This window comes from Mirounga angustirostris, unplaced genomic scaffold (genome assembly GCF_029215605.1).
Source record: "Mirounga angustirostris isolate CCGP_5_RB_7025 unplaced genomic scaffold, mMirAng1.0.hap1 SCAF_7, whole genome shotgun sequence".
Taxonomy (NCBI): domain Eukaryota; kingdom Metazoa; phylum Chordata; class Mammalia; order Carnivora; family Phocidae; genus Mirounga; species Mirounga angustirostris.
Window position 1 is genome coordinate 125311629 of NW_026991715.1, and position 13050 is coordinate 125324678.

The window sequence follows — 13050 nt, forward strand, 5'->3', positions numbered from 1 at the left end:
TTTTTGGCAGTTATTACATTTCACTCCTTCCAAAATATATTGAACATCATGTACAAAATAAGGAGTTTGTAATATATTCTAAACTTATGTAATAGCTTTTTTTTTCTCTTCCAGAATGTTCCACATGGGAGTGTTCCTTTATGTCAGTTAGAAGGCCTGCCTCCCAACACAGGACTGACTCCAACATCTCCAAGCTTCCCAACCGCTGCACTGTCTCCAGCTCCTACTGGAAACACTCCCCTCCACCTTCTGTCTCCATCTTCTGCCATCCTGAAGACACCTGGACTCATCCCAGCTGCAAAAACTTTCAAACCTGGAGATGGTTTTCCTTTGCTTCAGTTTCAGGCTAAGCATGAATTGAAGTCCCTTTCCTTCCATACAGGAAGAGTTCCACAAGTTCCCTTCAGGCTCCTGCCGCAGCCAAGAGAGGCATGGGGATTATCAGATTCCTTCCAGCCTCCTTTGCCACAGAGAACAGTGCACACCACTTCAGTGTCCCATCTGAGTTTGAGCCACTATAATACTGAAGCCATAAAAAAAGCAGTTGAGCAGAAGAAATGGCCAGAAACTGTAATTACAGAAATCACTAAGCATGTGAACTTGGATCAGTATGTTGGTCAAGAAAACTTGACACCTCAACAGGACTCTTCAGTATTTATAAAACCAGGGAAAATACTTGATGTTAAGCCAGGACCCCTTGAGATATCTCCTCAGAATTCCTTTGGACTTCCATTATTGCACCTTCAACTTAAACCTCCTTATATATTTTCCTCTGCCTCAAGAGCATCAGTAACAATTCCCTCAATACCTACCAGAACTGTAGCAGAAGAAAGAAAATACCCAAGGCTGTCATTACTTCATTCATGCCTATACCCCAAAAACACGGTAATGATTTTTGCAGAGTGATGCAAAAGCAGTCCTGCATTTTTCATACCATAAATACTACACATGAAATGAAAAGCTCTTACACATTTCTTTTTAAAAAAATAATGCTTCTAAAAAAATTAAAAATTAATAAAAATAATGCTTCTGTTATTGGAAATAACATAAAATTCTAGTTTAAAATGGTAATTAGGCGGGACGCCTGGGTGGCTCAGTCGTTAAGCGTCTGCCTTCGGCTCTGGTCATGATCCCAGGGTCCTGAGATCGAGCCCCGTGTCAGGCTCCCTGCTCGGCGGGAAGCCTGCTTCTCCCTCTCCCACTCCCCCTGCTTGTGTTCCCTCTCAGGCTGTGTCTCTCTGTCAAATAAATAAATAAATAATCTTTTTTTTTTTTTTTTAAAGATTTTATTTATTTATTTGACAGAGAGAGACACAGCGAGAGAGGGAACACAGGCAGGGGGAATGGGAGAGGGAGAAGCAGGCTTCCCGCCGAGCAGGGAGCCTGACACGGGGCTCGATCCCAGGACCTTGGGATCATGACCTGAGCCGAAGGCAGACGCTTAACGACTGAGCCACCCAGGCGCCCCAAAAAATCTTTTAAAAAATAAATAAAATGGTGATTAGGAATTTTAAAGCTGTTAGGTCTGTCTTGTATGGCAATACTAGAATTCGTGAGACTTTTTTTTTTAAGATTTTATTTATCTGTCAGAGAGATAGCACAAGCAGGGTTAGCGACAGGCAGACAGAAGCAGTCTCCCCGCTGAGCAGGGAGCCCGATTTGGGACTCGATCCCAGGACTCTGGGATCATGACCTGAGCTGAAGGCAGATGCTTAACCAACTGAACCACCAAGGCGTCCCTCGTGAGACTTTTTCGTAGGTATTTCTTCTGTTCAGAGAAGAGATAAGAAATAAAACAAAATGACCAGTATTCTTGTTCATGTGGGTCGTGTGTGTGTGTGTGTGTGTGTGTGTGTGTAGAGAAAGGGAGGGCACGTGTGTAAATGTGCACACATGCATTAATATTCCAAGTAATTGTGATATGATTGCCTTCAGTTATAGTTTAAAACTGTTAAATAGATGCAGATCTATAAATAGTTGTGCATATTTTAAAAATGGTTTATTTTTAAAGTACTTAAAAAGATTGAATCTTTATAAACCCACAGAATCCTCTCTAAAGTTGTAAGCTTTGATTTATGAAATTCATATTGTTTAGGCTCTAATTTTGTAAGTCAGTGGTACCATCTTAGGAAGGTAATTGAATAATTCATGCTCTGGTGCACTTTTAATTTTAAGATTTGAAGACAGTATTGGGAAAAGAAATGGTCATTCTTTAGAGGAAGTACTTATCATGCCTTTTATTCTGAATATACTATGAACAGAAAAGAAAAGATTAAAGGTGTGGAAAAGTAAACATTTTGAGAGGGACTTAAAGAAATTTTATTGGGCGCCTGGGTGGCTCAGATGGTTAAGCGTCTGCCTTCGGCTCAGGTCATGGTCCCGGAGTCCTGGGATCGAGTCTCACATCGGGCTCCCCACTCTGCGGGAAGTCTGCTTCTCCCTCTGCCTCTCTCTCTCTCTCTCATGAATAAATAAATAAAATCTTTAAAAAAAAAAAAAAAGAAATTTTATTAGGATGGTATAATGAACCCCCAAGTTACATCACCTGACATCAGTACTTATTATTAAACATACTGCTAAATCTGTTCCATGCATAATCTCCACTTCTCTGTATCTTCCCTGTTTGAAAGAATTTTAAGTCAAATGCCAGATGTTATGTATTTTATTTATAATTATAAGGAAGATTTTTAATATAGAAAAGAAAAAGATTAGGATTTCTAGCTTAGCTTCTGAAATAAGATGACCCAGTTCGCATTTCTCGTCCTCTAAAATCATTTATTCTTTAAGCTTTGGATACTCATCTTACTGGGCCAAATTAATTTGTTATCTTAACATGTTCTATCTCTCGCATATTTTAACTTCATTTAAACAAATGTTTTTCTCAGTTTTTATTAGCATATAATTGAGGTTTGTAATTTTAAATTATTCTTTATTTCTTACAGTACAAAAACCCACAACTTATTCCACTTGAAAACCTCATTGCATTCAAACAAAGCCAAGAGAAACTAACACATAATTTATTTGAACGAGGCGATTCTGGACACCTTCAGCTTCTAAATGTCAAAATAGAACCATCTGAAGTGAGACAAGGAAAGGACAGTAAAAAAAGGCAAGTTTTAAGTGAAATTTTATTTGAGAATATCACTTACCTGCAAATGTATTATTGGTTAAAATATCATAGTTATAAAGGTAAATTATCTAGTTCATCCTCCCAGCCTATGCACAACTGCATATTCAATTTTCTTATCAAGTGTCATGCATTTGAACACATCTTGTGATGAGGAAAATTCCTATAGTGTGAGAGGGAAATATTTTTTCCATTTTATTAAGGAATTCTTTACTGGAATTCATAGGCTGGAAGATTCTTTTATATTTTTCTTTTTTTTTAAAGATTTTATTTATTTATTTGACAGAGACAGAGACAGCGAGAGCAGGAACACAAGCAGGGGGAGAGGGAGAGGGAGAAGCAGGCTTCCCGCTGAGCTGAGAGCCCAGTGTGGGGCTCGATCCCAGGACCCTGGGATCATGACCTGAGCCGAAGGCAGTCGCTTAACCAACTGAGCCACTCAGGCGCCCCTCTTTTATATTTTTCTGTAACATTATGAGCAGTTTACTTTTTGTAGGATAAATATTTGGTATCTCATACAATATTCCATGTACTATCTAATGCACTGAAGTAATATTGTTATTCATCTTACCATAGCCTCCAGATTCTTACATTAGAAGTGTTTCAGGACACTAAGAAACATGCATGTAAAAAGCAAGGCTGTGACTTCTGATGAAGAGCATTTATGCTGTTTTACTCATAATGGGTATTCAAAAATGTATTGACTGGTAGATTACTACTGAGTCTAGAAAATACTTTAAGAATTGCACATTTAGGGGGCGCCGGGGTGGCTCATTCAGTTAAGCGTCTGCCTTCGGCTCAGGTCATGATTCCAGGGTCCTGGGATCGAGCCCCGCATCGGGCTCCCTGCTCAGCAGGGAGTCTGCTTCTCCTTCTCCCTCTGCCCCTCCCCCTGCTTGGACTCTCTCTTTCTCTCTCTCAAACAATTAAATAAAATCTTTAAAAAAAAAAAAAAAGAATCGCACATTTAGGGGCACCTGGGTGGTTCAGTTGGTTGGGTGTCTGCCTTCAGCTCAGGTCATGATCCCAGGATCCTGAGATGGAGCCCCTGAGTCAGGCTTCCTGCTCAGCAGGGGGTCTGCTTCTCCCTCTGCCCCTCCCCCTGCTCGTGCTCTCTCTCTCTCCCTCTCTCTCAAATAAATAAATACAATCTTAAAAAAAAAAAAGAATTTCACGTTTATCAGACCCTAAAATCTACTACCAGTGCTCTCTTTCCAGAAATGTTTCCTTCCTTCCATCTTTTTCAGGTATTCCCTCGTCAAAGTAAGTCTTCTCCTTAACTTTTTGGGCCCTCTTTCCTCCTTGCTGGGATTTCACTGAGGTGACTTTAAGTGTGCTTAACTTCTTCAGAAGAGTGACTGGAGGCATCCCATAGAGCTTCTGGGGTCAGCTCAGAGTCTGCAGAAAAGAGAGTTTGAAAATTCCCTAACTGGTGTGACTCTGACCTGAGATTCCAGTGACTAACACAGAAAAGTCAGTTCAGTAGGAGAGGAACTAAAAATAACTTTCATGTCTCCCTGACATTTGCTTCTATTTGCTTGAATTCTATCAAAGTATCTTGCTAATTTAATTATATGCCATTGAAAATATTATTGGCATAATTTTGATAACTGTCTCCCTGTATAGCATCATGTCAGTGAAAAACTGATGTTACTGGGACGCCTGGGTGGCTCAGTCGGTTAAGCGTCTGCCTTCGGCTCAGGTCATGATCCCAGGGTCCTGGGATCGAGTCCCGCATCGGGCTCCCTGCTCCGCGGGGAGCCTGCTTCTCGCTCTGCCTCTGTCTCTGTCTCTCATGAATAAATAAATAAAATCTTAAAAAAAAAAAACTGATGTTACTAAAATAGTAACATGTTTTATTTTCTTGCTTTTAACAGACAAAGACGACGAGCTGAGAAAGAGCTACAAGAAAAAAGATCAGAGAAACTAAAGAGAAAACCAAGTGTGGCTTTCCAACCAGAGGGTTCCCTTGTGAATGATAATGATTCAGAAATAGTTATGAAACCCAAGGTACAGAAACACGACTATACATGCCTCCCTGGTCTGCATGTACACAGAGATGGGAATGTCTTTGTGGTTTATCTAGTCTTCTGATTGCTGGAAGCTTCTGATTTGACCAGGAGAAATCTTTACATCATCAAGTACATAAGCCCTGCTGCATTCCTCCATGGAATAGTGGACATATAGTTGCAAAGCAAATTTTTGATTTACCTGCCTTTGTGCCTTTTTTTATATTTGAAATCACTCCTTGCTTTTTTCTGTGACATCTTAATGCATGTCATATATGTTCTTTGGTTTGCTCCTATTAAGTAGTTTGACCTCTTTTAGATGCCTCCAGCATTTCCCACACACAGATTTATTAAGTAACCTATATATTGAAATCAGATCTTTTCAAACATTCCTTCTGACTATTTACCTATTTTTGCAACAAATTAAATAAACATTAACAGTTTTGTTTACAAGGATTTTTTAAAAGCACACTTCAGTAAGCCTCAAGAGCGTGCCTGGAGGCATTTAGTAACATTGGTGAGTCTGTGAGCAGTTTTGATAGGGTGGGGGCACTATTTGAGTGTTAAAGCTGCACACTGTAATTTAGTAACTGCATTAAATTAGTAATGTTCCTTTTTATTGCTTGGTTTGTGAGTTTTGTGAACTTCTTTGTGGAGTTACTTTGATAGAATAAATATTTCTCAAATGGATTCAAGCCTATACATAAACATTCAGCAATCCTCTTAGCTATTGAATTTTTTTTTCAAAATAATGAATGTCTTTGAGTTACAATCATGATTGATCATTTGGGGATTCATTTAGGAGCAACAAGAACATCCTGGTTCCCAGCCTTTGGATGACTTCGATATTCCTTTTGGTATGTATAAGCATGATTAATGCAGTGTCTCAGTTCAAAGTTGAAATCCACTTTTAGCATTGTGTATGTAAAAATGAGACTAAATTATTTTCATTTTATCTTTGACAAATGGAATGTGTGTGTGTGTGTGTGTGTGTGTTTTGATGTGTTATCTGGTAGAGCAGTGGTTGAAACTATGGCCCACAGGCCAGATCCAGACATGCCTGTTTTTATAAATCAAAATTTTTAAGGATTTATTTATTTATTAGAGAGAGAGAGAGAAAACATGAGTGGGGGAGGGGCAGAGACAGAGGGAGAGAGGGAGAATCTCAAGCCAACTGCCCTCTGAGTGTGGAGCCTGACATGGTGCTTGGTCTCATGACCCTGAGGCTACGACCTGAGCCGAAACTAAGAGTCAGAGGCTTAATGACTGCACACCCAGCTGCCCCTTTGTAAGTCGAGTTTTACTGAAACAGAGCTATGCCCATTTTTTTTTTTTTTTAAGATTTTATTTGAGAGAGAGAGAGCACATGAGAGGGGGGAGGGTCAGAGGGAGAAGCAGACTCCCTGCTGAGCAGGGAGCCCGACGCGGGACTCTATCCAGGGACTCCAGGATCATGACCTGAGACGAAGGCAGTCGCTTAACCAGCTGAGCCACCCAGGCACCCCCAGAGCTATGCCCATGTATTTACACATTGCTTTCGACAGATTTTATACTGCAGCAGGGCTCACTTGTTGCAAGAGGAAACGTACAATCTGCAGAGCCTAGAATATTTTCTGGCCCTTTACAGAAAAAATTTGTTGATCCCTATAGTAGAACAGCACAATTAATTAGAATCTCAAATAAGATACTGATATATAAGGCCTAAAAGGAAATTATGGAAACATGCCTGTTGAATTCTTCATAAAAAATACATGCACATTAAAGTAAGGAATCAGTTCAGAAAAGAGTACTTGTTTATAAGATAGGAAATTCTTTTCTTTCTCTAGTTGGTCAGTTGATTTCTTGCTACCAAATGCATGTGTTCCCCAAGACTTTCTCCTCAGTGATTTTCGTACACATATACACAAACATTCACTCTCATGACTTCAGCTCTTAAATTGTTTTGATGACACTCAAATATACATCTGCCCTCTCTCATCTTTCTTTTTTACTTTCATCTTAGGTTTAACATGTCCAAATTTTATTTTATTTTATTTTTTTAAAGATTTTATCTATTCGTTTGAGAGAGAGGGAGTGAGCATGAGCAGCAGGGAGGGGGGCCAGAGGGGCAGAGGCAGAGGGAGAAGCAGACTCCCCATTGAGCAACGGTCGAGGGGCTCAATCCCAGGATCCCGGGATCATGACCTGAGCCGATGGCAGCTACTTAAACGACTGAGCCCAGGCATCTGCTACATGTCCAGATTTTATTTATTTTTTTAAGATTTTATTTATTTGAGAGAGAGAGAGAGAGCACATGAGAGGGGGGAGGGTCAGAGGGAGAAGCAGACTCCCCGCTGAGCAGGGAGCCCGATGCGGGCCTCTATCCTGGGACTCCAGGATCATGACCTGAGCTGAAGGCAGTTGCTTAACCAACTGAGCCAACCAGGTGCCCCCATGTCCAGATTTTAAACTGACATCTTGCTATTAGTGATATCACTATTCTCTTGACTGGTCAAGATTTTTTTTTTTTTTTAAAGATTTTATTTATTTATTTGACAGAGAGAGAGAGCAAGAGCAGGAACACAAGCAGGGGGAGTGGGAGAGGGAGAAACAGGCCTCCCGCCGAGCAGGGAGCCCGATGCGGGGCTCGATCCCAGGACCCTGGGATCATGACCTGAACCGAAGGCAGACGCTTAATGACTGAGCCACCCAGGCGCCTCTTGACTGGTCAAGATTTTTACCTTGAAAGTCACCCTTGCTTTATCCCTCATGTTTGAGCTTTGTTACCCCTTCCTTCACTTATTCCTTGACCTGGTCCTCTCTCCCTCCCTTTCCTTTCTTTCTTTCTTTTTTTTTTTTTTTAAAGATTTTATTTATTTATTTGAGAGAAAGAGTGAATGAGAGAGACCATAAGCCAGGGTGGGGGGTGGAGAGGCAGAGGGAGAAGCAGACTCCCTACCAAGCAGGGAGCCCAATGCGGGGCTGATCCCAGGACCCTGGGATCATGACCTGAGCTGATGGCAGATGCTTAACCAACTGAGCCACCCAGGTGCCCCCTCCCTCCCTTACTTGATACCATTGCCCTGCATCAAGCCTCTGTATGCCTAAACTAAGCAGTTTTTTCCCTAACTGACCTGCTTAGCTTCTCTCTCTAAGCTTCCTAACCCATCTGGTGTTCTTTCCCACTCACTTGTCTTAAAACCACTTTCTTTTTCATTCTTAACAGTGTTTTCTTTTGTTTTGCTTTGTGAAGGTAATACATGTTCACTGGAGAAAATTTAGAAAATACAAATAGGGAATAGGAAGAATATTAAACTCTTCCACCCCAAAAAAAAACTCCCATAATTTTTCTGTCTAGAGATAGCCAGTGTTAATATTCTTCCAAGGTTTATTTTTTAAATATCTCCACTCATATATATCTATAAATAACATGTATTTATATGTACTTATATAAATTAATATTTTATTATTTATTTAATATATATTTAATATCAAATTAAAGATTAAACATTTAATAATTATATATTAATAAATATATGCTTAATATAAATTTGCATATTATTTATTATATATATATAAAGAATACCTCCTCTACTTGTTTATAACTTACTTGTTTTTACATACTAGTGATAAGGTAAGTATCTTCCCATATCACTAGATATTCTTCTACAATGTCATTTTTAATTACTGCATAGTACTCCAGTGGATGTGTATTGTATCATTTCAAACAACAATAATTCTCCAATTCTCTGACACCAGTTCAATTCTGACAATAACCTGGAGTTAACACAGATCCCACAGATGAATGGCTCAGTCCCCATACACCTGCACTTTTGCCCAGTCTACTACACATTCACGGATTCTCATGACTCACCCTCCAGGTTCACTAATTTGCTACAGTGATTCCAGAACTCAGAGAAGTGCTTTACTTCTGATTACAGTTTTGTTTATAAGGGATACAATTCAGGAATAGCCAAATGGAAGAGATGCATAAAGGCACAGAGTTTTCACACCCTCTCTGGGACTCCCCTTGCTCATCAATGGAGAAGGCCCCTTAGCCTCATTGTTTCAGGATTTTTATTGACATTTCATTATATAGGCATGGTTGATTACATCATTAGCCATTGGTGATTGAACTACATCTCCAGCGGCTCTCCCTTCCACAGAGGTAGGGGTGGGGTGAGGCTGATCATGTGGTTTGTTCCTCTGGTGACCAGCACCTATCCTGAAGCTATCTAGGGGCAAAAGTCAAGAGTCACCTCATTAGCATAAACTCAGATATGATCAAAAGGGGCACATCATGAATAACGACAGGAAATTACTCAGGAAATTCCGAAGATTTAAGGAACTCAAACCCTTAGAACCAAGGATGAAGGCCAAATATATATTTTTTTATTATACTATAATGTGCCATAATTGATAATCTCTTGTGCGACTTAGTTGTCCTGGATGATCTCTCAGGAAAATCCACATCTAAACCCAAACTCCCAGAATAGACTTTGGACTTGGATTCTACTTGCTGCCGAACTTTTTCACTTGGGTGGAAATCACCTCAAGTGCCGCATGTGCAGTCCAAATTTGTTGTCCCTCCTCCAGCAGCTGGTTTGTTCTCCTCATTCTCCATCTCCATTGGTGTCACTCAACCCCAGAACATAGGTTATCTGAATTCTGCCTTCCCCCACCTTCTCATCTAATCAATACCCAGGTCTTGTCTGTTTTACCTCCTTTGTAATTTGTAAATTTATCATCTCTCCTCCATTTTTCACCATTACTGGAGGTACTGATCTGAACTGTTTACAGCAGCCTCATCCGTCTGAAGCCACTAGAATCTGCTTTCCATACCCTGGCTGGGGGGTTTTTCTAGAATATCAATCTGACCATATCATTTTCATGTTTAACATTTTCTACTGGATCTTCATCAGGCAGAACATCTATGTTTCTAGCCTGGACATACAGAATCCTCCACAATTTTGCTTTTTATTTCACTGAGCTGCCTTTGAGAGTTAACATAGGCAGCACCTCATTCAGAAAGTCCATTTCGATAACATCTTGGCACCTCATACCTTACTTCCCTTGAGTTAGGTACTCTGGTTTTGGACTCCAGGTAAAATGTTGGCTTCTGAGTGATTGCTTTCATGTTTTGTTGTTATATTTAAGAAATGCTACAAGATGATATTAATACTTCAGCTGGATTGCACTTCATGGCCTCTGTGAGAAAGAAAGCTGTAGAATGTCAGGATGCAAGTACAAATACAGACCCAGGTAAAATGCTATTTTACCTTAATTTTTAAAATTCACATATTTTTGCAACATTTAATATATCTAGACTTTTTCTTCAAAACAATGATTTAACATGAATTTTAAGTTAAGTGATAGTAGTTACTCATCCCAGGTTCTTATCCTCAATCCTGGTATGTACTTCACAAATTTTAAACTTAAAATTAAATTTTAAATTGGATTTATGATAATTAAAGCATAATAGAAATTTTTGTTCAAAATACCATGGACTACATCCTCAATCAGTAGAAATAATATTTTGAATTTGGGTTCTCTATGCCATTAATTGCCTTCACTGGGATTTCATGCCTAAGACCGAGAAGCCTGGAGCTATGTATGGCTGGCGAAGTTGAGTTAGGAAGAGGACTAGATTGGGTTGGTGTGGGAAGGGCATATGTAACTGTGTCCAAGAACAGAGGAAATAAAAGTTGAAGGAACTATTATTTGGAATTTTGCCTGACGAACTTCCTCATTCATGTAAGTGCTCTGACCTTTGTGTTGTAGAAATTCTTTTCTATGATATTTAGGAAACAGTTGCTTTTAACTGTGTTCAGAACTGTGTTCAAGTGCTTTTTTAAACCTCTAATTTTATATTATTTTAAAATAGTATTTATTGATATGGTTTCAAAATAATATATGATCTTTATAGAATATTTGGATAATGTAGCAAAGCTATGAAGAAGATGAAATTAACTATAATCATACCACTTAGAAGTAATATTTTTTAAAAAGATTTTGGGGGGGCAGAGAGAGAGGAACTCAAGCAGACCCTGTGCTAAGTGTGGAGCCCAGTGTGGAGCTTGATCCCACAACCCCGAGATCACAACCCAAGCCAAAACCAAGAGTTGGACACTTAACCAGCAGGCGCCCTAGAAGTAACATTTTGATGATTTTTCTTTCAGTCTTTTGCACATTTTACATAGTTTGATATAGTATACATTACAGGTGTCCTGCCTCACTATCTGAACTTTAATCTTCCAAATATTATTGCTATCTTCCCTGAGAATTTAACCCTTCATGGGTCCCAGTGTTTGTTTTTTGCCTGGCTACGTTTGGACACTCTCCAGTTAGACTGTCTCTTTAACATATTATTTCATTATTTATTTACATAGTATAGTTTATACATATATAGTGTGTGTGTATGTGTATATATATATGTATATAGCATATACATTGTGGTATATACTTACATTATAGTATAGTGTTTATTTATATTATACTATATGTTTACTTACATTATAGTATATGTTTACAGTAGAGTATCAGTATTCTATCTGATATGGTCTGTATTATTACATATGCACACAAACTAATGGGTTAAATGAATGCTAATTAAGAAGTGATGTTTAAAATGCTTTATATTTAATAATCCTTGATGCATAGTTATTTAGATGTTTAAGAATTATTTAATGTTTGGGAGTATTGGATGGGCTGGGCTGGGACACCTTTTTTTCCCCCATTTAAAAAGTCTCTTGGTATCTGTGCAGCACATTTGTAAGAATGGATTGGATTTGGATAACAGAATTTACCTATATTTTGCATCCTTTGCTTTTCACTTTGATTTCTGCTTATGCCATACATTGCCGCATGTCATCAAAAAGTACTTTGTAAGCATATTCCTTCTTCCAGCTGTGCCATAAAATATTTACCTAATTCTTTATTGTTGAGTGCATTAGGTGGTTTCCAGTATTTTCTTCTATAAATAATGTTTCAGTGAGTATCTTCTCACATATGAGCCTTTGTTTTGGTTATCACTGTGATTTACCTAATTCTTTTATCTTTACCCATCTAATAAGTCATAAAAAGGCATCTCACTATTCAGTTTTTGTTTCTATCTGAATGAGGTTGACGTTTTTTGTTGCAAATGGTGCATATGCATTTGAGAAACATTCTTATAAGAGAAAGCCTTTAAGAAAGCCTTGGAAGTAATTTACTGCTAGATAGTCTTCTAGAATTGGCAGCCTGCTTGTTAGAAGTCTGTTATCATCCAGGTGATCAGGCCCAGGATGAATAATAATAAAATCAGAAATATCATTAATTTCTAAAATTAAATTCTTAATTTTTAAAAGTCAATTAACTACCTTTAATATATATATCTAGAAATCTGCATTCATATATTTAATTTTTTCTGTTTGTGAAATTTTTTCTGTTTTCTTTTTTTGCCTCAAATCTTCGAAATCATTACAAGATAAAAAAGCTACTTCTCAAGAAGTTGTTTCTGAATGTTGTAAAAATCAACAAATCATTTCTTCCATATCAGATGTGCTTTTTTTCTTTTTTTCCTGAGCATAACATTACTAATTAAAGACTATGTTTTTGTGATGCCAAAACAAGAGTTACCACCATCCATAAAAAAGCAATAAAACCCATCAATTGATTCAATAGAGATAGAAAGATAATTTAAATATTTTCACTTTCCTTTTTCTAAAGTTTTTGGGTTGTCATATGGTTTAAATTCAATCCTTGGTAACAGGTTTCCAGTATTCAATATAACAAGAAGTTATATTTTACATATGAAATTTGAAAGTAATGTTCTATTAAAAATAAGATGCTAGGAAGTAAAACTAGAGTCCTAGGACAAAAAGCACAGAGTTAGACCATTTGCTGACCTATTGTGACAGGCTTCTTTGTTGTACTTTTGAATAAGAAGCTAATGAC

The 13050-nt window shown here is 38.2% G+C and overlaps 1 protein-coding gene across 13 annotated transcripts in view; it reads left to right on the top strand.

The window, feature by feature from the left end:
• CPLANE1 (ciliogenesis and planar polarity effector complex subunit 1) overlaps positions 1–13050 on the top strand; it is a 146330-nt gene that overhangs the window by 90354 nt on the left and 42926 nt on the right. For 12 of the 13 annotated variants that reach the window (XR_008505067.2, XR_010413322.1, XR_010413323.1 and 9 more), the window contains 5 exons: positions 115–885; positions 2943–3109; positions 5005–5137; positions 5939–5993; positions 10273–10377. Coding sequence is in view for 1 of the 13 variants with exons in the window: in XM_045862216.3 (XP_045718172.2) it covers positions 115–885; positions 2943–3109; positions 5005–5137; positions 5939–5993; positions 10273–10377 (1231 nt within the window). In the remaining 12 variants the exon portion in view is untranslated. The remainder of the gene's footprint in view (positions 1–114; positions 886–2942; positions 3110–5004; positions 5138–5938; positions 5994–10272; positions 10378–13050) is intronic. The other variant, XR_010413320.1, reaches the window with a different exon arrangement.